The 24,387-nt window shown below is 39.4% G+C and overlaps 1 protein-coding gene across 1 annotated transcript in view; it reads left to right on the forward strand.

Annotated features, from left to right (window-relative positions):
• Positions 1-24,387, forward strand: part of EFCAB6 (EF-hand calcium binding domain 6) — a 3,527,179-nt gene that overhangs the window by 2,063,271 nt on the left and 1,439,521 nt on the right. Inside the window, exon 17 of the mRNA XM_044088493.1 lies at positions 3,800-3,914. Within this exon, the coding sequence (XP_043944428.1) occupies positions 3,800-3,914 (115 nt within the window). The remainder of the gene's footprint in view (positions 1-3,799; positions 3,915-24,387) is intronic.

Below are 24,387 nucleotides of genomic sequence, written 5' to 3' on the forward strand. Positions count from 1 at the left end.
AAACTAAGGGTAATGCTGCTCAATGCCAGAAGTCTAAATCTCAAGATGCAGGCACTTGATGCACTCCTCAGCATGGCGAACATCGATGTCTGTGCAGTAACTGAAACCTGGTTCAAGGCTCCTGAGAGCACCCCAGCGCTACCAGGCTATACCTCATATCATGCTTTTCGGCCCCAAAACCCGGGCCGAACCACAAAGGGAGGGGGAGTGTCCATATTCATAAAGGACACCCACACCTCCAGGTTAGTAGCAACACATGAAGCATCAGAGACCATACAGGTGCAACTAACCATAGGCAAAACTGCTATACAACTGGTAGCATGTTACAGACCACCCTCCCAATCTCAAGAACCCCACTCAGCCTTCCTGAAGACATTGGAGGATATGAATGTATCACAAAATACCATCATACTGGGAGACTTCAACTACTCAAACATAGATTGGGTACATTATTCTAGCCCTAATACCCTAGCCCAAAGGTTCCTGCAATTCATAAATTCAAATGCACTGGAACAACTAGTCACCTCTCCCACTAGGGGAGATAATGTACTAGACCTGATCATCACAAACATGGGGACAAAATGCTCCACACCGGAAGTATACCCCTCACTAGTGAGATCTGACCACAAACTAATCACCCTGGATATACATATCCCACCTCCACCCCCAGCACAAAAGACCACAGTGAAAAACTTCTCAAAAGCAGACTTCACTCTTCTTAAGACTGAGATGGTATCCTTTAAGCCCACTGTGCCAGTGGATACCACATCCCACAATGCCGAATCCTTCACAAATGCTTTCTATGGACATCTCCAAGAATGCATGGATCATGCAATCCCAAACAAATCCAAGTCCCTCTCCACCAAATGTAAGCATCCTGTCTGGTGGACCTCAGCCATAAACAAATTGTATAACAAAAGAAGGAAGGTACTGCACGTCAGAGCGAAATCCCGTGAAGGGAAGACATCTCTGATCAACATTAGCAGAAAACTACATTCTCTCATAAAAACATCCAAGGCAAACTTTGAGAGAAAAATCGCCAAGGACACTAAAGATAACCACAAAGCCTTCTTCAGCTATGTTAGAAACCTGGGCGGAAACCCTCAGATATGCTCAGAGTTGGTTCACAACAACAAAAAATACACTGAACCCACAGATATTGCTAACATTCTGGCTGACAGGTTCAGTGCAAATTTCTCCCCTCCTTCACCCCCAAAAGAAGAAATACTTATCCCAGCTGAATGTAATCTCCCTGTCATCTCAGATGTCCAAGTGAGAACCGCCCTAAACAAAGCAAAAAACACAGCATCAATGGGACTTGACGGTATCCCGGGGTGCGTGTTATGTGACCTCCAAGAGGAGCTAAACCCACACATAAAAATGCTATTTAACCTTAGCCTTACTTCGGGATATGTACCTGAACACTGGCGTACAGCAACAGTGGTCCCACTCCACAAGGGGTGTGCCTCTACAGACCCTGGAAACTACCGCCCCATAAGCTTAACTAGCCTGGTCTGCAAAGCTATGGAAAGAATCATTATGGAACTCATAAAGTGAGACATAGGGGACCTACAGACACTTGACCCCACCCAGTTCGGCTTTGTAAAGGGCAGATCCTGCCTTTTAAACCTAGTTGACTTTTTCAAAACAGTCACTAGAGCCATTGATGAGGGCAAAGCAGTCCATACAGCATACCTGGACTTGGCTAAGGCCTTCGACACAATACCCCACTCAGGCATCATAGATAAGCTAAACAGCTTAAAAGTAAACCCTTATGTCACTAGATGGGTTGCAAACTGGCTAAAGGACAGAACCCATAAAGTTAAAATCGCTGGAGCAATGTCAGACTCAAAGCCAGTCACAAGTGGTGTCCCACAGGGATCTGTCCTGGGACCCCTCTTGTTCGGCATTTATTTCTCAGATGTTAAAGCAAACATGGGAGGGCTGTGGCTGACAAAGTTCGCAGATGACTGCAAACTAGACGCCATAGTCGATACACCAGCAGACACATACATCCTATAAAAAGGCCTCACTGAAACGGACAACTGGTGCCTTAGTCACGGCCTTAAACTAAATGCCAAAAAATGTATAGTCATCCCTTTTGGAAAAAACAAAGTACCCACAAATTATCACATAGACAGCAACCCACTGAGTACAGAAAAAGTAATCGGAGACCTAGGGACCCAAGTAGACAGCGACCTCTCATTTGACACCCACGTTGCCAAAGTGGTTAGAAAAACATTCTACCTTGCACACCTCATCATGAAGGGATTCACATCCAGATCCAAGGATGTCATTGTACCCCTATATTCCTCCCTCATCAGACCCATGATTGAGTACAATGCCCCATTTGGTATGTACCTCACCCGGCATTTGCAACAGCTGGAGAGACCACAAAAGTACCTCACCAAGAGGATCAAGGGTCTCCAACATATGTCTTATTCTGCCAGACTAAAGAAACTTCAGCTCTATTCAATAGCATACCGCCTGCTCAGAGGTGATCTCTGCCTGACGTACAAGGCCATGTCCAATCAGGATCTGATGGACATGCTCCACCTCAAAAAATCCAAATCCATCAGGACCACGAGAGCTAAAGACTTAAATCTCGGCACAAGTATGAATAGGACATGCTGGAGGGATAGATTCATAACCCAGAGGCTTCCCATGCTTTGGAACAGGATCCCAGTTCGTATTAGGCAGAGCCCCTCACTGACTCTCTTCAAGAGAAATCTTGATGAGTGGATGGGAGATCATAAGTTTACCCCAGGGGTCACATCTGTGTCACTACTAGACAGGGGCACAGTAAACTAATTCTATTATATAAGGGGACCTTCATTGTGTCACTACTAGACAGAGGCACAGTATTCTGGATTTATTCTGTACATTTTTGTACCATTTCATGAGGTGGCAAAAGCCACATCACTATGGCTAGGCTTAAAAATGCCCCAGGGCAGATAGCCTAGTACTATACTATAAAACTATATATATATATATATATATATATATATATATATATATATATATATATATATATATATATATATATAGCAACCTCAGGGTTATTTACTCTTGGAAGAAGTTAAAAGTAGTTGGGGGGAGATGGGGCTTGGGGTAGTCTTCCCACTTAGCACAACTGTATATCAAAAGTTCCTTTCAAAACCAGGATTTAAACACTTCTGTACTGAATAAATCTGATTTTTGAGTGATTAGACTTGAGAAACTGATCCATTCATTTACGTGATTGAACAGTTGCTCCTCCTAATTTAAACACTAACAAAGTGTCAGTAGCTAATGGCCTTTTCCTTGAGATGTCAATAGAATGCATTTATGTTTTAAAATTGTATTCTGTCTTATTTATATTCATAGCTGGAGCCATATTGATCAATACCTGTTCCTTTGGAAGTCTCAGTATGAAGTTTCAATTCTTTACATGATTGTGCTGTCATCCGTCTAAAGGAAGTAGGCAGTACTGGCTAGTAGCAGCAGCCCATTTGTGATATGTCAGTACCATATTTGATCCTTTGACAAAATTAATGATAGAAAGTGAGTTCTGGGATCAGCACCATACCCATTTTAAAATTATATTAGTTGTGTCAAGTACACATTTAATTTTAAATGACCAATCCTTTGTGACAAGTTGGTTTGTTATGTTGATGTTCTTGGGAATAAATTATTTGAAGACTGAGACTTATAGAATGTCAAGGCTTTGTGTTAGTTCTATGCACCCTGTTTTATCCTAACACAGTGAACGTTTGTGTTTTCTTTCTTGTCCCATAATTTCTTTTCTTTTCTTTACCAGGTTTTGGAAAGTTGGGGAATGTCCATGATTGACAGCCAGTTTGACATTCTTACCGAAATGCTAGGATTCAAGGAAGGCATGCTGAGTTACATTGATTTCCTGACAGCATTTGAAGGTCAGTGAGCATTTAACTAGAACATGCATTTGTAGACTATTTATTTTCCTCGTTTTTTTTTTTTTTTGCAAACATTTATTGATTCATAAAAATACGTAATACAGAATCGGAATTGCCTAGACATAGTAAGGCTTTGCTGAGTCTAATTATGGTGGCTGCCGAAAAAGCAATTACTAGAAAATGGAAATCAAAGTCAAAAGCAACTGTACTAGAACTAGTGAATATAGCAACAGAGATAAAACAACTGGAATTGAGATCTTTAGAAATGGGTAGGAGCAAATTACATAGGAATAAATGGGAATGGAGGGAACTAGACATACAGGGGGAGGAATGAGGTTTAAAAGAAGGCAGAACTTGAATGAGCTATTTAGTGTTTGACTGACAATGATTGGGTAGAATATAAGTGATGTATAAGTAGCATAAACGATGTAGCCTAGGAACAACCCTGTGCAGAGCAAAATCTTCAGCATCAAAAATTCAAACAGACCAAACATGATAGTTGTATTGAGTTCACAAATCACAAATCCTTAGTAAAATCCAAGCATTTTATTAGACACAGGAAATAGTTAAGCACTTTTGCCAAAAGGCTTCCTCAGACAATATACACACCATGAATCACTGCTCACCTTATATATATATATGTGACAATTAGTTAATTGATAAAATTAAGATAAATGACATCATAGTAATTTTTTTAAAGTCACGGCCTAACTTGGTAAAAAAAACATATTAATACACATATATGTGACATTATTAAAACTTTTGTTATAACTATATCAAAAGACAAATACACAAACAATTGTAAAACAGAAATATAAATAAGCTTATATGTAAAAAGTTTTTTTTAAATTCAGCCAACAATCAATCTCCTATTCTTAGGAACAGGTTTTATGGGAATTTTATCACTCAAGCCTGGACTAACATGTGCCTGGAGTTTAATAATCCATTTAATCTCATTTCTTTCAGTAAAATTTCTGACATCTCCCCCCCTCAAACTGGGGATATTTGCATAAAGAACCATGAATTTAAAGGTGTGCATGCTATCTGTTTCCAAGACATGTTTGGATAAAGCATTAGTGCTTGACTTAATACGTATTTGATATATATGTTCCCTTATCCTGTTCCTGAGCCTTCTGTCGGTTTTACCAACATAGAAGGCAGGGCAACAGGTGCATAGTGCGAGATAAACAACATGCTCAGTGTTGCAATTGGCAGCTACATCAAATACGTAACACTGAGAAGTAACTGGATGGACAAACATATTAAAATTACAGATATAGGAACAAAAATTACAATTATTGCAAGGGGCCGTGCCTTGGTTATGGGTGACATCACTGTAGGTTTTCATAGTTTTTGGATAACACAGAATTCTATGAAGATTTTTCTTGTTTTTAAATAAAAATTGTGGATGTTCACCTACAACATCTCTAATCTGAGGGTCCACAGTTGGAACTTTCCAATGCTTATAAATAATTTCTTTAACTTGGTCAAGATCATGTGTCAGAACCTGTGAGTTTGAATTCTGCTGTTGTGGTTAACAATGTGGTAGACAATGTTAATGAAAACACTGAGATTCTTACTACTAGTTCTTCTGCCAATGTTAGCAATATTCCTGATATATCAACTTCTGTCATTAATAATGGTGATGTTGATGTAAGTGCAGGATGTATTAGTACTAATATTAATAGAGAACATGACCCAATTAACAACTATACTGTTAATATTCCCTCAACATCTGTTAACCTTAATCCCCCTACCTGTGAACCTGTAGTAAGAAAGAAAACATCACCACCTCTTTGTGAATCAGGATCGACACACCTTCCTCCTTTCCCAATAACCGATATTCAAAGCAGGGGAAGGAGTCGATCCATGAGCAGGGGGAGACAGAAAAGGAAAGCCTCTGGTGGAGAATAGAAAGGTCACACTCTGAAGAAGATGTGGGAGAGGTTAGCACCACCATAGTATGGAACATATCACATAGACCCCTAGATAGAAATGAGACAGAAGTGTTAAATAGGGGTCTATCATTTATACCTACTGCTAATAGTGATTTAACAGATACTATTTTAGATACTAAACTTTTTGTCCATAATGTACAATTGAAACTACTTTTCAAGAATGAAGCCAGTAATGTTCATATCCCACGTTTTCACAAACCTAGTGTATTTGTTCCCAACCACCATCCCCTCCTGGATGCATTTTGTAAAATGGTAGAAAAAGATGTTTACAATTTATATAGCCACTCTCATAATAGAACGAAGAGAGGCAATTTACTATATAGGCAAAGAACAGCCTTACAAAGACTTAAAAATGATAGGAACATCATTATTAGGCCAACTGATAAAGGCGGGCCTGTAGTAGTGATGGATATGGTTGAGTATAACTCTGGTATGAATGAAATGCTTGGTGAGATTAAGTTTTATATGACTATGTCCTTACAAGAAGGCCAGACTTATGTAGTAAGGATCTATAATACTTTAGATGACCTAAGCAAAAGTGGAATTATTAGTAAAGAACTGTTTGATTTTTTTTTCTGGGTTGAGAATCCATTGATACCTACCATTCAAGGCCTACCAAAGATACACAAGGACCCAATCTACCCCCCAATGAGACCTATTGTAGCTGGTAGGGGTTGGGTCACTGAGCCTTTATTGGTGTACATAGAGAAAGTTTTAAGGTCTGTAGTTGATTTGAATTTGTTCATTCTCAGAGACACTAAACAATTTTTGTTAGATCTCTATAATAGAATGGAATTAATACAGGATGCTCTCCCTTATTTTTTTAGTGACAATGGATGTCAAATCACTTTTTACAGTCATCCCTAACCAAAAAGGTTTAGAATGTATCCACAAGTACCTTACACAATATACTGATTTTGCAACTGCTAAAGGAGATTTGTTGTGTTTGTTGTTAGAAACAGTGTTGGAGAAGAACATTTTCTTGTTCAATGATGACTTGTTTATACAAAAGGATGGCGTAGCTATGGGCACATCATGTGCCAATAGCTACGCCAACCAACTGATGGCTATTTGGGAAAAGGAGCATTTGTTTCCTTTACCAAGGTACAAGAAGTGTGTTGTTTTCTATAGATGTTTTGTGGGTGATCTCTTTTTCCTATGGACAGGAAGTAAGAGCGAGTTGAATATCTTCTTTGAAGAAATTAACTCCCTCACAGAATATTTAAAATTTACTAAGGCTGAATCGATCCATAGGATTACTTTTTTGGATGTTTACATAGAAAGACTGAGTAATGGTAAAATGAATACCGGTGTTCATAGGAAATCCTGTTACAGGAACACCTTGTTACATAGAGGGAGTATGCACACAAATTATGTCTTTAATAATATTATTAAAGGACATGCCATTCGAGCTTTTAGACTCAATCCTACACAAGAGGGATATGAAAAGGAACTGGTTAATCTGAAAAATAGATTACTAGCTAGGTCATATAATATGTGTGAAATTTCTAATGGTTTTCGAAGTATTGAACAGTCCAGGTATGATAAAGCGTGTCCTTATTTTTCTGACATTGGCAGTGATAAGTACTCCAGTAGACATAGTTCTTCACAGTTAACTAACTATGCTAGCTTATCTCAAAAAATTTCTTTATTTTATACACATGATCTTGACCAAGTTAAAGAAATTATTTATAAGCACTGGAAAGTTCTAACTGTGGACCCTCAGATTAGAGAAGTTGTAGGTGAACATCCACAATTTTTATTTAAAAACAAGAAAAATCTTTATAGAATTCTGTGTTATCCAAAAACTATGAAAACCTACAGTGATGTCACCCATAACCAAGGCACGATCCCTTGCAATAATTGTAATTTTTGTTCCTATATCTGTAATTTTAATATGTTTGTCCATCCAGTTACTTCTCAGTGTTATGTATTTGATGTAGCTGCCAATTGCAACATCGAACATGTTGTTTATCTCGCACTATGCACCTGTTGCCCTGCCTTCTATGTTGGTAAAACTGACAGAAGGCTCAGGAACAGAATAAGGGAACATCTATATAAAATATGAATTAAGTCAAGCACTAATGCTTTATCCAAACACGTCTTGGAAACAGCATGCACACCTTTAAATTCATGGTTCTTTATGTAAATATCCCCAGTTTGGGGGGGGGGGGTGTCAGAAATTTTACTGAAAGACATGAGATTAAATGGATTATTAAACTCCAGGCACATGTTAGTCCAGGTTTGAATGATAAAATTCCCTTAAAAACTGTTCTTAAGAAATGGAGATTGATGGTTGAATTTTAAAAAAACTTTTTACATATAAGCTTATTTATGTTTCTGTTTTACAATTGTTTGTGTATTTGTCTTTTGATATAGTTATAACAAAAGTTTTAATAATGTCACATATGTGTGTATTAATATGTTTTTTACCAAGTTAGGCTGTGACTTTAAAAAAATTTACTATGATGTAATTTATCTTAATTTGATTAATTAACTAACTGTCACATATATATAAGGTGAGCAGTGATTCATGGTGTGTATATGGTCTGAGGAAGCCTTTTGGCGAAAGCGCTTACCTATTTCCTATGTCTAATAAAATGCTTGGATTTTACTAAGGATTTGTGATTTGTGAACTCAATACAACTATCATGTTTGGTCTGCTTGACTTTTTGATGCTGAAGATTTTGCTCTGCACAAGGTTGTTCCTAGGCTACATTGTTTATTCTACTTATTTATCTATTTGCAACTGGCCTAGGAGCATCAATTTCTTGGTGGTTCTCTTTGTTATTATTGTTTATATAAGTGATGTATGTTTACAAATAGGATTGTGTCAGTATGATTTGTGATTTAAAGTACTTGCAGCTAGGATTGTATCAATATGATTTGCTTTCATTTATATAAATGTATGAATGCCTATGTCATAATAGATAATTCAATAAAGATGTTTCTTGTTTACAAAAAAAAAAAAAATTGACCAGAAAAAGAAGGTAGCAGGCCCAGTTTCGAACCCTCTTGATGGAGGTGGCTTTACCTATTTTGACCTCCTGGGTTCTATCAGTGAACCAGATGGCTATCCAGCAGGAGATGAAATGGTTTAGACCTAATTTAGTCAGCTTGTCTATAATGCCTGAGTGGAGTATTATATCAGAAGCCTTGGCCAGGTCGAGGTAAGCTGTGTGTACAGTCTTGCCCTCATTCACAGCTTTGGTGACCCTCTCAAAGAAGTCCACCAGATTTAAGAGGCATGACTTTCATTTAACAAAGCCAAACTGTGATGGGTCCAGAGTTTGCGGTTTACTTATGTCTTCTTTTATCATGTCCATGAGGATTCTTTCCATAGTCTTACATGTGAAGCTGGTTAGACGTATAGGCCTGTAGTTACCCGGAATGGTGGATGGACCTTCTTTGTGAGGTGGAATGACTGTAGCCATCTTCTATTCCTTGGGCACAGAACTGATAGTAGGCATCAGGTGAAAAATAATTCAAGAAAACCAGAGAGGTCATGCTTCATGTTATATAGTAACCATCCTGGGATGTTATTAGGACCCATTGATACAGTGTTTTTGGCTTTGGAAAGTGCATTGAAGACCTGTTCCCTAGTAATGGTTGGGGGAATTATGGTCTGCGATATTTTCTTTCGACTATCTGGGGGTATGGGGGAGTAATTTGAGCTGAACCTGTCAGCCAGAAGGTTGGCAATAGCCTACAGTTCACTGTGGGTGATGCCATTTGCAATAAGTTCTGCACATTGTTGCATATTTTCCTTAAGGTTATGGACATAGTTATAGAAAGCTTTGTGGTTGTCCTTTGCCTGAGAAGCTATTATTCTTCAAATGTAGCACTGAAGTATTAATTAACCCTCTTAGTTTCTTGTTTAGATAGGTCAGGGTGTTTTTGTTTGTTGAGCTTTGTTCCTCCTACTCTTGGCCACAATTTTTTTCTTTTGTTGCATATCTGATTGATACTGTAATTCCACCAGGGTGGTTTGTCTTTTGAGTATGGCTTAATTCTTAACACAGGTGGGCACAGGTCACTCTGTACAACTATCCGTATGGTTGTACAGGGATTTTGTAAATAGCTCTGCATATGCTATGGTGATTACTTGGATTGAGGTGCTTGGAATTTAGCCAGGGTGTCACTTAATAGAGAGGGAGATTAGGTTTGGAATAGTTTCTAAAGGATATTGGTTTCGATGGGTCCCTGGATTTATTTATTTATTTTTTAACAGGAAACATCTTTATGGCATTAGTGCATATGACATAGGCAATCATATACTTTTATAAATGAAAACAAACCATACTGACATAATTTTAGTTGCAAACATTATACATCAAATACCACATTGACATAAATTTAGTTGAAAACATGATACATCACTTATGATCTATCCAGCCATTGTCAGTCAGACATTACATAGCTCATTCAAATCCTGCCTTCTTTTAAATATCATTTCTCCTCTGTATGTATTATTCCCACAATTCCCATTTTATTCTATGTAATTTGTTCCTACCCTTTTTTAAATATCACAGTTCCAGTTGTTTTATCTCTGTTACTATATTTACCACCTCTAGTAAAGCTGGTTAGATTTTGATTTCTATTTCCTAATAATTGCTTTTTGGCACCCACCATAATTAGACTCATCAAGGCCTGACTATGTGTAGGCAATTCCAATTTTGTATCATGGCTCAAATAAATCATTGTCTTAGTTACACCAGTTTGCTCACCCAGTATCTCTGACAGAGCAGTCTATAGGGAATCTTTAAAGTCTGGCAACTCATTACTGTCCCTGAAAATATGTTCCCAATTACCTCTTCCTTTCCCATCACACCTCCAACATTTGCTGTCTACCTAAGGAAAGATTCTTTGGAATCTACTTGGGGAATAAAATACCTATGTAAACACTTCCAAGCAAAGATCCTACATCTTCTAGACTTTGCTGCATATTTGGGAGACACATTGTTTCTTTATGAATTGCTTATCCAGTCTCTTTTCCAAATCCTTTCTAACCTCCTCTGGTTGATTTTTATAGTTACCATGCAATATTTTGAATGCTGTACTAATTATTCATTTTTCAATAGCAGCTTATGTTCTAGATTCTCATAAAACCCTGCCAGCGCTGGTCTTTCACTTAGGATCCCCTTATTTCTTTTTTTTTCCTATACTCTGATATCTGTCCTTGACAGAGAAGGTAATCTCTAGCCTGCAGTCTAAATAAATTAGACTCTCTTCTCATTCTGTTGTCTTTCCCTTTCCAGTACCTTGGCTGTTTTGCCAGTTTCTCCACAAAATTCCAGCCCCCTCTTGCCTATTTTCTGTATCCCTAATTGCAGTCATCCCTATCAGCAGACTCTCCTTTCTCCATTCCCTTGTTTAATTAGTTCTTAGAATACTTAATGGTCTGCATCCAAAATCCCAGTCCCACATTGTTTCTTGAGCTTCCCCCTTATTTCATTATCCTCCCTTTCTACTTTGAATTATAGGTTTTTGATTGTGCTATGTATAGGAACCTTAACTGTGTAGCTTTGAAATTCCCCTTCAAATTGGGTAATCCCAAACCGCCTTGTTCAACTAGAAGAATCAGCTTATCCCCTTTGACTCTTGCCATATTCCCCTCCTAGATAAAATTCTTCAGCTCTTTATTAATTCCTATCCACAATTTTCCTCTGGTTGATAAAAACATGACTTGTGTATAAAACTAAAGAGACTAAAAACATTTTAAATGATTGTATCTTGCTACCCATATCCACATCATATAACAGAGCTCCCAGTTTCTCGGTTTTTGTATTACCTTTTTAGTCTCTTCCCACATGCCATAAGCTGCCACACTAGAATCCTTTTTAATCCCTACTCCTAAGTACTATATTTTATCTTGTTCTCATAAATATGGATATTGCTGAACCAGTTTGTGTGTGGATACATAATTTACAGCTACTGCCTTTGTTTTAGCTTCATTCATTTTGTATCCAGAAAATATTTGTAACTGTCCCAAAATGTTCCACAACGCTGAAATGTCCTTTTCTGATTTTATCAAGTATAAAATAATATCATCTGCAAATAGAGCCAGCGTTTCTTGACTACCATACTAATTATATCCTTGAATTTCTGAGTCTCTTCTTTTCTTTGCAGTGATTCTAAATATAGTGCAAATAATAAAGGGGAAAGAGGACCCCTGCCTGGTTCCTTTTTTTCTAAGAGAAATTATGAGAGAGGAACCCACCCACTTTAATTTATGCCTCTGATCCTTCATATATCCTTCTAATCAACCATATAATTTTATCGGGGAATGCAAATGCTTCTACTGCCCTGCTGATAAACTCCCAGTTTACTCTGTCAAATGCTTTCTCTGCATCAAGACCTACCAGCAACAGTGGTATTGTCTTACATTCAGCTTCCCTCTAAATCATCAGTGTTCTGTTAGTGTTGTGAAATATTTGCCTGCCCTCCACAAAACCACATTGATCCATATCTATCAATTTTGGCATCATCTTTACCATTTTTTTAGCCGTTATAGACATAAACACTTTAAAATGGACCTGTATGAAGCTGGATCTGATGGGTCTTTAGCCTCTTTACGTATTACAGACATCACTGCTTTTTTCCAGGATGTTGATGCCTTTCCTCCTCTTAAAATACTGTTAAACACAATCTTCCAAATCTTTATAATTTTTTTCCCTTGTAGCTTCCAAACTTTCACAGGATTGCCGTCTACTCCTGGGGACTGTCCTCTGGATTAGTTATACATCACTATTTTTATCTCATCTCCTCCTATCTTAACTGTTATTAATTTATTTATTTTATTTATTTATTTTTATTTTATTTTCGGTTTGATTACCGGGGAAGTCCACTGGGCCAGAACGTGCCCATTTTCAGTGGAGGCACAGGGAGAAAAGCTCCATAAGCAATAGAATGCAATAATGGTTACATAATGTTAAAAGTAAAATACATGTATAAAATTCATACAGTCAGGAAATGCAAAATGCATAAAATGTACATCATAAAACACAGTTAACAGATAATAGAGAACACAGTTTACAGGTATTTCCATTCAGCACAGCATGATCAACTGTCTGTAATATAAAGATCTGAGGTTTCTTGTGTTTTTACATTAGAAGGGGGGTCAGTTAGCATGCAAATGTTTTAGTTAAATAAGGTAAAAAACTTGCTATGCAGACAATAGAAAGACTGTGATATTTACAATATTTACAAACTTGGAGTCAAGTGAGAGAAATTGCTTAATCAGTGACTGTCAGCTTAAGTCTATTTTAGGAGAATAGAAATAATAGTTTGAGGGTAATCAGTGACTGTCAGCTTAAGTCTATTTTAGAATAGAAATAATAGTTCGAGGGTAGAGTGGAGCAAGGAGTATGGAGAGCTCATTGGGGAAATTCGCTTGAATTTAGGTAGGGTGTAAGCAGGAACATTTCCGTTTGGATGACAGGTATGTGAAAAGTTGGGTCTTGAAGGTTTCTGAGTTTGGTATAGTCCTAAGTGAAGGAGGGAGAGAGTTCCATTTCTTACCAAGAGAGAAAGAAAGTAGAAGCTGGCCAACAGGACATTTGGGTTTGTGGATAGAGATTAAATTTTGGTGTTCAGATCTCAGAGATCTGTTTGGGATGTATGAGGGAAGGATGTTTGTTAAGGCTGGGCATTTATCTGGGTAGAATATTAATTTGTGAGCGGTGGTAAGTTGAAGATAGTCTAGGTGGTTAGAGAGTTCTAAACAGTTGAGTGGTTGTAGGGTAAGGCACTGGTGAGTAGATGTTTTGGATTTAGTTGCAAAGTTAGAGATCTTATTATAGCGAATTTCAAGTTTTGAGGTGTTGGAAGGAGACAGATTAGTTAGAAGAGGGGCTCCATATAGTAAAGAAGGTAGGTAGTTGCCAAGGTATGCCTAGATGAGTTGGAGAGAAAGAGGTTATTCCTATAGAGCATACCTAACTTTTGGTGGGTTTTCTTTATGTTTTGTTGTCTGTGGTTATCAAATTTAAGGAGTTAATCTATGGCAATGCCAAGAAGTTTTGCAGAAGGGACCACTTCTATAGCAGTGTTGGTTTGGCTTAGGACGTTGAAAGCATTTTTGTCATAAGAGAAAGCCCTGGTGGGAGGGAAAAGTAGTATTTTAGATTTATTTGAGTTGAGAGAGAGATGGTTTTGGTGCATCCAGTTCTCAGTAGTAGAAAATGCTATTTGGGTTTTATTCAGTAGTTCAGGAAGGTTAGAGGTGGCACAGACTAAAGTTGAGTCATCAGCGTATTGGATAACTGTTGTGTCAGGGATGACAGTGTGAGGGTTATTAATGAAGATGTTGAAAAGCATGGGTCTGAAGATGGACCCCTGGGGAATGCTGGTGGGTGTTGGCAAGAAGGAGGAGGTAGAGTTCTTCCATCTGACAGCTTGAGATCTGTCTGATAGGTAACTGGAGAACCAGGATAGAGTATTAGGGGAGAGATTAAGGTTGGCGAGATGAAAGAGAAGGTGTTTATGGGAAATGGTGTCAAATGCTTTAGAGAGATCTAGCAGTACTGTGGATACTAGAAGTCCAGAATCTTGGGCTTGATTGACTGTTTCTAGGAAGGATAGTAAGGCAGTTATGGTGCTGTGGCCGGGGCGGAAGCTGTGTTGGGTGGGTGTTAGGAGTTGATTCTGGGTTAAGAAAGGCATAGGTTGGTGGTGGACACACGTTTCTAGAATTGGGGTGGAAATTGGAAATTGAGTCTCATCTACCTCTAACCTTGGTGTTTTTAATTCTTCCATAAAAATTTCCATGTGTAAGTTTTCTTGATCACCATATTTCTGTGCTTTATACAGACTTTCATAAAATTTCCAAAATATTTCTAGTACTTCTACAGGATCGCTTGTTACCTTCCTTGTTATAGGCTCCCTAAGCTTGGTGACAACCCTTTCTACTTTCTTTTGCATGAGTCGTTGCGCTAAATGTTATTGTGCTGTGGCGTTATTGTCAAAAAACAGTTGCTAAACAGTAATCTTTCTACACTAATGCATATTATCAAAGTAATCCCTTATTTACTGCATAGCATTTGGCAATTGCTCCTCTTCTTGTTCTGTGGGATTCCCCCTATTCTGCAGTACTATAATATTTGTCAGTCCCTCTGAATTATTCTTGTTACTTTCTAACCATATCTCTCTTTTATTTTCATCCTTTTTTAAACTCCACTTTAATTTTATCCCACTCCCTAGCCATATTCTCAGAATAATTTACTATCTTCTCTAATAACTCCTGAATAATTTCCACTACCCACTCCTTAAATTCCTCTCTCTTCAACCGATAGGTGGGAAAGCACTTGTGACTCATTTTTATTTCACTACCCTGTGTTTTTATTTTAGTTATTATTGGTGCATGATCTGAAATTATGTTATTGGGTGCATATCAAGACATCTGAGGTAGGTGTCTTCATTTGATCTTCAACCTTTAGGTTATGGAGCCGTATCGGATCTGACTCGGCAACATATCCAGCATCTGATCCAAGCTCAAAGCTCCTCCCCTTACCCATAATGCCCCTGTCTCCTTCCTCCCTTCAGATTTCGTTTGCCACCTGTAAAGTCCACATTGTGGTCTGAGCTCCCTGCTGTTGTTACTGTGGTAAATGTGCTTTTTAGGGTTTATTTTCTTTTTCCCTAGATAATATCTCTCTCTTCTCTTCTACCTCCCCTTTCGCCTGGTCACCTCAGACTGCTCCCCAACTCCCTCTGTTTCTGGTCCTGCCATCTCAGGGACAGCCTGCCACCACTTTGCCTTAGGAAACTTCCGCTTGGGAGCAGTAAGACTTTGGGAAGTCCTGCCCAGAGATCCCCACTGAGGAGACCCCTTGCAAATGTACGTGAAAAAGGAGGCACTTAGACTCCCCACTGGAGTCTCTTATGGAAGACACCAATTTGGAGGAAGAGGAAAGTTCCCACTGGTCACCCCCGCCAAGGATGTCTCCTTTGGAGACATCATGGAACTCCTCTGTCAGTGAGGGGGGGTGCTCTGCCCAGAAACCAACCTCAAATGAATCGGTGTTCCTCGAGGCATTTGGCGCAAGACCCTCTACTTCCTGGGTGTCCCCTACTGCAGATCATGTGGTGGACCTGATAACATCTCGGGCATGGAAGGAACCAGACATGGTGGAGCCCATCCCCAAATGCCCGGATAAAGTTTTGAGCCCCCGTTCAGATAGGTCACATTGGAATAAGGGGTCCCCAGTTGATGCCATGGTGGTAGCAACTGCCACTAGGAAAGAGCTCGCTCAGGAGAGCACTGCAGCTCATCCTCCGGACTGAGAGTCAAGGACAACGGACCACTTCAGGAAGTTGGTGTATGCTTCAGCAACCTTTTCTGTAAGAGTGCTGAATTACATGGCACATGTGATTTAGCTTCAGAGAGATCTAGTGAAGGAGATAACTGAGTTGACGCCACTGGAGGACAAGAAGTTTTCCGCTATTATGGCCGCTCTAAAGTCAGTTGCGAATACTTCTGTCTCTCTCCTCTCCCATGCTACCGAGGGAGCCGCTAGAGCAACTTGTACAGGTGTTGCCATCAGACGATATGCCTGGCTCCGGCTCTGTCAGTTCTCAGAACCTTTTAAAATGTCATTCACCAATCCCCTGTATGATGGTTCCTCCCTGTTTGGAAAGTTGGTACAAGAGACATTAGTTCAGAGTGAGAAGGATGGGAAGACTCTTGTCTGCCATCGGGATTTGCTTCTCCACCCCTCAATGATCCTTCTGTAGGAATCGGCAAGGGACTAAGAAGATGTGGTTCTGGAAATCTTAGACATTTCCCCGAGACACTCAAGACTCACCTTCCCCTGGGGGCAGAGATGAATATGATAGACATCACCCTAGAGGCAGGGAGGGTCTGAGAAATTATGGGTCTTGAGAACCTTTCTCAGACAGACCCATGCAGCAGCCCTGAAGGGTTGCCCAACTGCTTGTCTCTGGAGGCAGATGGGGGCCGGTTATTGCTACACCTAATGAAGTGGGAGTCTATCACAACAGATCGATGGGTGTTGCAGATTATATCCAGAGGTTATTTAATCCCATTCCTCGCACCACCCCTACCACCGGAACACCTCCTGGATGTTCCACCCATGCACAGGGAGGATGCAGCACTGGAAATAGCAAAGCTGCTAGAAAAAACAGTCATCCAACATGTCCCCCAAGACCTGTCCGGATCAGGCATTTATTCCATGTTCTTTTTAGTGCCAAAGAAGATGGGGAACCTATGACCAATTCTGGATCTATCCACATTGAACCTGTCAGTGGCCAAGACAAAATTCTGGATGGTCACCCTTCAGTCTATCCTGCCATTCCTGCAGGAGAATGATTGGATATGCTCGATTGATCTCCAGGACGCGTACTATCATATCAAGATGGGCAGACTGTCTCAGAGGTTCCTCTGCTACCAGCTAGGAGCCAATCATTATCAGTTCAGAGCACTCCCCTTTGGTCTCACCACAACCCCCAGGGTGTTTACCAAAGTGATGTCAGTAGTAGCGGCTCACCTTAGACTCCAGTGCATTTAGGTATTTCCTTACCTGGACGATTGGCTCGTCACTGCCCCCTCCAGGCATCAACTTTGTCAAATGAGGAATTCCTTTCTACTACTAGCCAAGAGGTTAAGCATCACCATCAGTCTCAGCAAATTGTCTCTGGGGCTCGGTTAGACACGACTCAGACAAGAGTTTTTCTTACTCCAGACAGGATACACAGTCTGAAACTATATGTTCTTCAACTTCTTCAAACTCACTCTCTGATGGCAGAAGTAGTATTACAGGCATTGGGGTCCATGGCAGCCATGATCAATCATTTACTCTTGGTGCGCCTCCACATGAGAATCCTTAAGTGGACCCTTTCCGTACAATGGTCTCTGTTAGATCTTCCATTGTCTCAGCCAATTTGTATCTCATGAGTGTGCAGGGACTCTCTTCAGTGGTGTATTCTTTCCCCAGATCTGATTCGGGGACATCCCTTTCTCCCATCATTTCCCAAGGCCACGGTGACTATGAACACCTCCCAGCTGGGGTAGGGGGTGCATCGCTTGGGAAAGACAGTTCAAGGCACATGGCCCCCTACGAGACCAGTTTCAATATTAACGTCCTGGAGATGAGGGTGGTTCCTCTTGTATTGCAGGCTCTCAATGCCTGCCTTCCCTCAGGAACGATTGCTATACAGACAATATGTCAGTGGTCTGGTACACCAACAAACAAGTGGGAACCAGATCTTACCCCCTTTATCGCAAAGCCATAAGAATGTGGGAATGGGTGATCTCCACCAGCCGTTTTCTGGTAGCAGCACACATTCTGGGATGGTCTAACATTCTAGAGGACAGGCTCAGCATATCTATCCTGATGTCTTATGAGTGGTCTCTGAGTCCTTCAGTAGTGGAACAGATCATTCACAAGTAGGGCCAACCTTGCTGCAGTCTATTTTCCTCTCCTTCCAATGTGAAATGCAGTGAGTTCCGTGCTGTGAATCTCCCTCAGGGGGAAGCCCCCAGAGATGCTCTGACCTATGCTTGGCCTCCTGGTCTTCTGTATTTTTATCCTCCTCTACCCTTGATACCAAAATGTCTTCAGAAAGCTTGGAGGCTGGGGAGCTTCGTGATCCTCATTGCCCCATTCTGGCCTCACAAAGTCTGGTTTCCTTCTCTGTGGTCTCATCTGGTGGCGCCACCATGGATGTTGGATCCAGTTCCGGATTTCATTTCTCATCCCTCAGGGATTCCCCATCCAGACCTGGACAGTCTAAAGCTCATGGCTTGGTTGCTCCAATTTCCATGATATTCAGGACTCCTGGTTTATCTTCTCCCATTAAATAAATTCTGGTTGCAGCTCATAAGTCTTCTACCAGGAAGGTATACAATTGCAAGTGGAAATGTTTTTCTATATGGGCTTCGTAGCGTGCACTGGATCCTTTTACTGCTCCAGTTTCTGCGGTGTTGGAATTCTTATCAGGAATTTTTCAACAAGGCGCCAGTTCATCTCCAGTCAAAGTTCAACTGGCTGCAATTTCTAACTTTCATGTGGAAAAGAATATGGCTTCCTTGGCATCTTTGAAGCTTTGCAAGACTTTCATTAAAGGTACGTTTCTTCTGAGACCTCCAGTGAAGGACCCTACACCACCGTTGGATCTTACATTAGTGCTTCAGGCCTTAGTGTTACCCCCCTTTGAACCTGCAGCTTCAGTGGATCTTCAGTTTCTGTCCTGGAAGACTCCATTCTTAGTTGCCATTACTTCTGCCAGGAGAGTGTCGGAACTTCAACCCCTATCGGTTAAAGTCCCTTACATGATTTTTCATAAGGACAGGGTGTCTTTGCACACTAACCCATCTTTTCTTCCCAATGTAGCTTCAGAGGCCAGCATTAATCAGATGATTAATCTTACAGTCTTCTTTCCAAATTTTCAGAACAAGGGAGAATATAAATTGCACTTGCTGGATGTACATAGACAATTACGTCTTTATTTACACAGGACAAAAGCATTTCGTAAGTCTGACCAGCTTTTCCTTTCTTACTCCAAATCCTTTTTAGGGAATTCAATCCCCAAAGTTACTATTGCCCATTGGATTTCCCATGGTTTCATTTGGGCATATTCTGTCAGGGGGATTTCCCTGCCAGGTCAGGTGAAAGCGCATTCTACCAGGTCTATGGCCACTTCTGCGGCTTTTTGGCCCAGAGTTTTGTTGGATGATATTTGTTCTGCAGCTATTTGGTCCTCATCTCATACCTTCATTTCGCATTATAAGTTGGATATCGTATCCAGGAACAGGGCATCCTTTGGCTCTGCCATGGTCCAGAATATCCTTTCATGAGGGCTTCCCAGGTGTTTAGTAGCTGGGGACTCTGTCCCACAGGTTGAAGATCAAATGAAGACAACTACTTCAGTTAAAGAAGTTATGTACTCGCCATGTCACTCCATCTGAGTAGTAGTTCTTCATTTGTCTTCAACCATCCACCCTCCTTCCCCCGGTCTTGTCTAAACTGATGTGGACTATATAAGTATAGAAGGTGGACACCTTTGGGGTGTCCTTTGTCCTTCCTTTGTTCAGAAATATTTTCTCTGGTAGTGATAAGGTCCTGTTGGGTCAGGTGTGAGTAATTGATTGGGCAGCAAATTCAATCTGAAGGGAGGAAGGAGACAGGGGCATTATAGGTAAGGGGAGGAGCTTTGATCTCGGATCAGATGCTGGATATGCGACCGAGTCAGATCCGATATGGATCCGTAACCCACAGGTTGAAGACAAATGAAGAATGACTACTCAGATGGAACTTTATGGTGAGTACATAACCTCTTTTTTTCAATTAAATGCACATGTTCTTGTGAAGTGTAAGCTCTGCTTAGTGTAGCCCAATTTTTGTATCTTGGGGAATTATATATAAATTAATTCCATACTCCTAGTACTGAATTCATATCTTCCTTGCTAAATATTTTCATAAATTTCTTCAAAAATATATGCTCCTTTGTTATATTTTCCCTTCTGGACCCCCCCCCCCCCCGACACATGTTCTCTGCTGCAAATCAAATTCCAGTTCCCACCTATAAATAATATTCCTTGCTAAAAACTGATTATTTCTCTCAGACTTTTCTTAAGCTCCATTATAGCAGTTTTAGTTGGAATATAAATACATGCCAGTGTAATTATCCTCCCTTGCCAGTAACCCCTTAGTACTACAAATCTGCAGCTATTTTCTTTTTTATCCTCTTCTGTCACTATTGGAGATCCTCTTGCAGTTAATATAAGCACTCCTGTTTTTCTTTGTCCCAGGTGTTCTGCTGAATAACCATCCTGAAAACCTTTCTTTATCAAATTCTCGGGTTCCTTTCTTTCCAAATATGTCTCTGTTTGCACTCTACATGTTTTAATATAGTTCAGTACTCTTTCTTTCTTGTATATATCTGTAAGACCATTAACATTTAAAGATAATTTAGAAAGCATCATTATGTTAAAAAGTTATTATTCCAACATTTTATTTGTAACAGCTTTTTTGTTAGGTATCTAGTTCCAAGGTTTGTGTTACATGCACACACTAATTTTTGGCAGGTGGAACTTTGATACAGTTGTTTCTTGTCATATCCACTTGAGCCTATGTCACATTTTACAAAGCTTTTTGTTTTACTAAAAGCTCTCAAAAAAAAAAAAAAAACAAATATACCCTGAATACACCCTTAACACCTATTAACTTAGTAACAAGCTACCCATCTATGTAAAGCAAAGTTCCTCATTAGGACTCTTCAAGAAAAATCTTGATGAGTGGATGGGAAACAGGAAATACACCCCGGGGATCACTTCTGTGGCTCTGCTCAACAGAGGCACAGGAAAATAACTTTCTTGGGTGGCGTAAGCCAGGGAACCTTGTTGGCTAGGCATACTTAGGCCCTTGGACCAATAGCTTAGTACAGACCTATGAACCTAAGTACTAACACACAAAATTATGTACATCTATAAATATTGAAGTTTTACCCTCTTAACAGGAATAATTGTCCCAAACTGACAACCACACTCACACACATGAGTTAACCTAAAAGTAAGGTTATCCATGCTAAGATGCATTATACAGCCTGTGCTTCTACTAAGTGCGGTCTTGTTTTGTCTTATCTTTATTGTTGTCCCAGAATGGCAAACAGTTGAATACTTTCAGAAAACATTATCTCATGGCCAAACCAGGAACGAAGTATTCTGTTTTTATTTTTATTAGGTTGTCACCGTGGAGACAAGAGAACCATATGCATTCTACAAGTATTTATTTATTTATTTGCTAGAGTAAAACTTTATTATATTCAGTGTTCGTTTTTATTTATTTGCTTTCTGTTAAAACTTGTTAGTAAATCAAACCAGTCATTCCCTATGCAGGAATGAGAAAAAGTACATCAATTTTTCTTGTGTCATCCTTGTTTGACCATAATTTTACTCATTTATTTATACATTGCAGTTCCTACATTTCTTAAAATGGAAAAAGGGGAAAGAGAAAAGGGAAAAAATCAGGGGTGCCTATTTACTTTGGCATCCCCACTACACTTGAAAATAACTGAGAAAACTTTACTTTATATAATGCCCACATAGCTGCCTTTAGGCATCAGCAAACCCTGCAGTCGCTGGGGCCCCCCTATTCCTGGGGGACCTCCAATCACAGCAAGATATATTATCTTGTTATTTTGTAATGTGCCCGTAAAAAAGTAACAAAAGCTAGTAAAGCAATCTTGTATACTTAATAAACCAGGTGGGTAATGACTCTTTTTATATCACCTTTAAAATTCAAAGATATTTCTATTTATAGTAACCGTGTCTTATCAAGTAACAGGTTTCTCAATTCCATTAAATATTTTACCACTGACATAGTGCCCCTGGTTTAGTTAAACCCTGCTGGTGGACATTCTCTATAATAAAACCAACAATATAGGCAGTTTTAGGTATCTGCAATACCTGTGGTTGTAAGGGGGCCCATTAATCATCATTGACTATGTGGGAACCTAAAAAAAAGCTGCTGCTGTTTGGGGAATATGAGAGAAAAATGTATTGATTTCCTGATTATGCTCCTTAACTACAGGGCTGTGATATGACATTGTTAGGATAAAGGTAATAATGAATGTAAGCAAGGTAAGCAGTAGAAAGATCAACAGCCCAGAGAGACTGATCTCATGGTACAACTTGGATTTTAAGAAGAGCTGATGCCTCTATCTTCAGGGATGTTTGTTCTTCTTTCAGGGAGTTTTATGAATACTGGTAGAACACCTAATACTAAAACTGTTAATTTTTTTGCTGAAGAATTCATTACAGTACCAAAAATAATAGCAGAATAAAGGCTCAAAATCAGGAAAATGTTTTAAATGTTACTCTAATTCACTTAAGAAAAGAATAGAATAACACCTTTTGCATCAGAATGCATTTTTTGAACAATAAGATGTATAAAACTCTGATGTCTGGATTTATTGACTTTCTGTAATCCTGAATGATTTACCTGATAATCAAACGTTTTACGAAGGACAGAGCAAAATCAGGGAAGGTCTGTGAAATCAGAGACAGTGACAGGTATGGATTACTCCTCAATGAGGTAAATAAAAGTGACTTACCCATGCTGCTTTTTGGCAACTGCTAAACAACATTCACTGATCTGGTGTGGCAGTACCATTGTTGCACAATATATTGCTATTTTCTGAAATAAGTACAAAACTAGTATTGCTATTGTGTGTGTGTGTGTGTGTGTGCGTGCGTGTGCTCACATGTGTACAGATATCACTGATTTTTATCTCTGCATGCACCCAGTAATGCCAGGACACATACATTAATCTTCTGGGTATCAGTAAAAAATGCAGTTAACAAGTAATTATATTTCCAAAGTAATGCATAAAATATATCACAGAACATTCAGACACTTGGATCTTCAAGGAGTCTGGGGGACCCACTCACCAGACTGTATAAATTGATACAGGGGCCTCCCTTAATCATTCTTGACAGTATGGTGGCCCCACAAGAGCTGATGTTAACTGAGGAAAAATGAGAAAAAAACATGTATTAATTTTCTGATTACACTCTTTAACCTGAACAGGGCTGTGATATTACCCTGTTAGGATAAAGCTGATAATGGTCTCTGCTCTCACTGCACCTATTCTAAAACCAGCCTTGCTCAAATTTGTGTGGACAGGAAGCTGCTGTAGATTGTTTTTTTTTTTTTTTTTTTTGGGAGGGGGGGGGTTGTGTGGTTACTACTACTGTAATTTTCATCACAGTCAAACCATAGAGGTGTGCACACGAGGTCATTATAGCTTGTGTATGGGCTGAGGACAGTGTGGATATTGCGTCTTTTACTTTTTTTCAGACCTAAGAAGTGTACAAAGAAGATTACTATAGATTGTGTAGGAGCAGCGTACTGTCTAGGAGCAACAAGGTAGAATAAATTACTGTAATCATTATTTTTCACTTTCACATTAGGCACATATACAGGTAGCTGCCTTTGATGGTTAGTGTTGAGGAGTGAGGAGGCATGCTATATATACGAATTGTCAGTAGCCACTTGAAACACTTCTGCTTTCATCCCAGGCTAACAGTAGAGAGATGCATAGGCTGTTTTTTTTTTTTTTGGGAGGGTGGGGTGGGTGTTAGGAAAGCAGGTGGTATTCTCAGATAGGACCTATGTACCCAGACGACAACTGGCTTACTAGTTTATTGTGAGCTATTTTGTCATCTTTGAACATTAAGCCTTGGGCACAACTTATGTCTTCCTTGAAAGAAAAAAATAAGACTGAAATTCTTTTCCTACTTATGTCTTTTGTTTAAGACACCATTGGATTAAAAGGTTGGGTAAATACTCTAACATATATCCCAGAACATTTATACCCCTATGGCTTCTTGACTTATCTGAGTTATTTCCTAAATTATTACTGTGCTGGCTTGATCAGGGAAGGTGTGTTGAAACAATGCAAGGAAAACTAAAACTGAGCAGCAACACTGAATTTATTTCTTTAATCTTAATTTCTTTTTAAGCCATTATTGGATGAAAGGCTATATAAAAGGG

The sequence above is a fragment of the Protopterus annectens genome, chromosome 11.part0, assembly GCF_019279795.1.
Source record: "Protopterus annectens isolate FY-2018-M chromosome 11.part0, PAN1.0, whole genome shotgun sequence".
NCBI classification, from domain to species: domain Eukaryota; kingdom Metazoa; phylum Chordata; order Ceratodontiformes; family Protopteridae; genus Protopterus; species Protopterus annectens.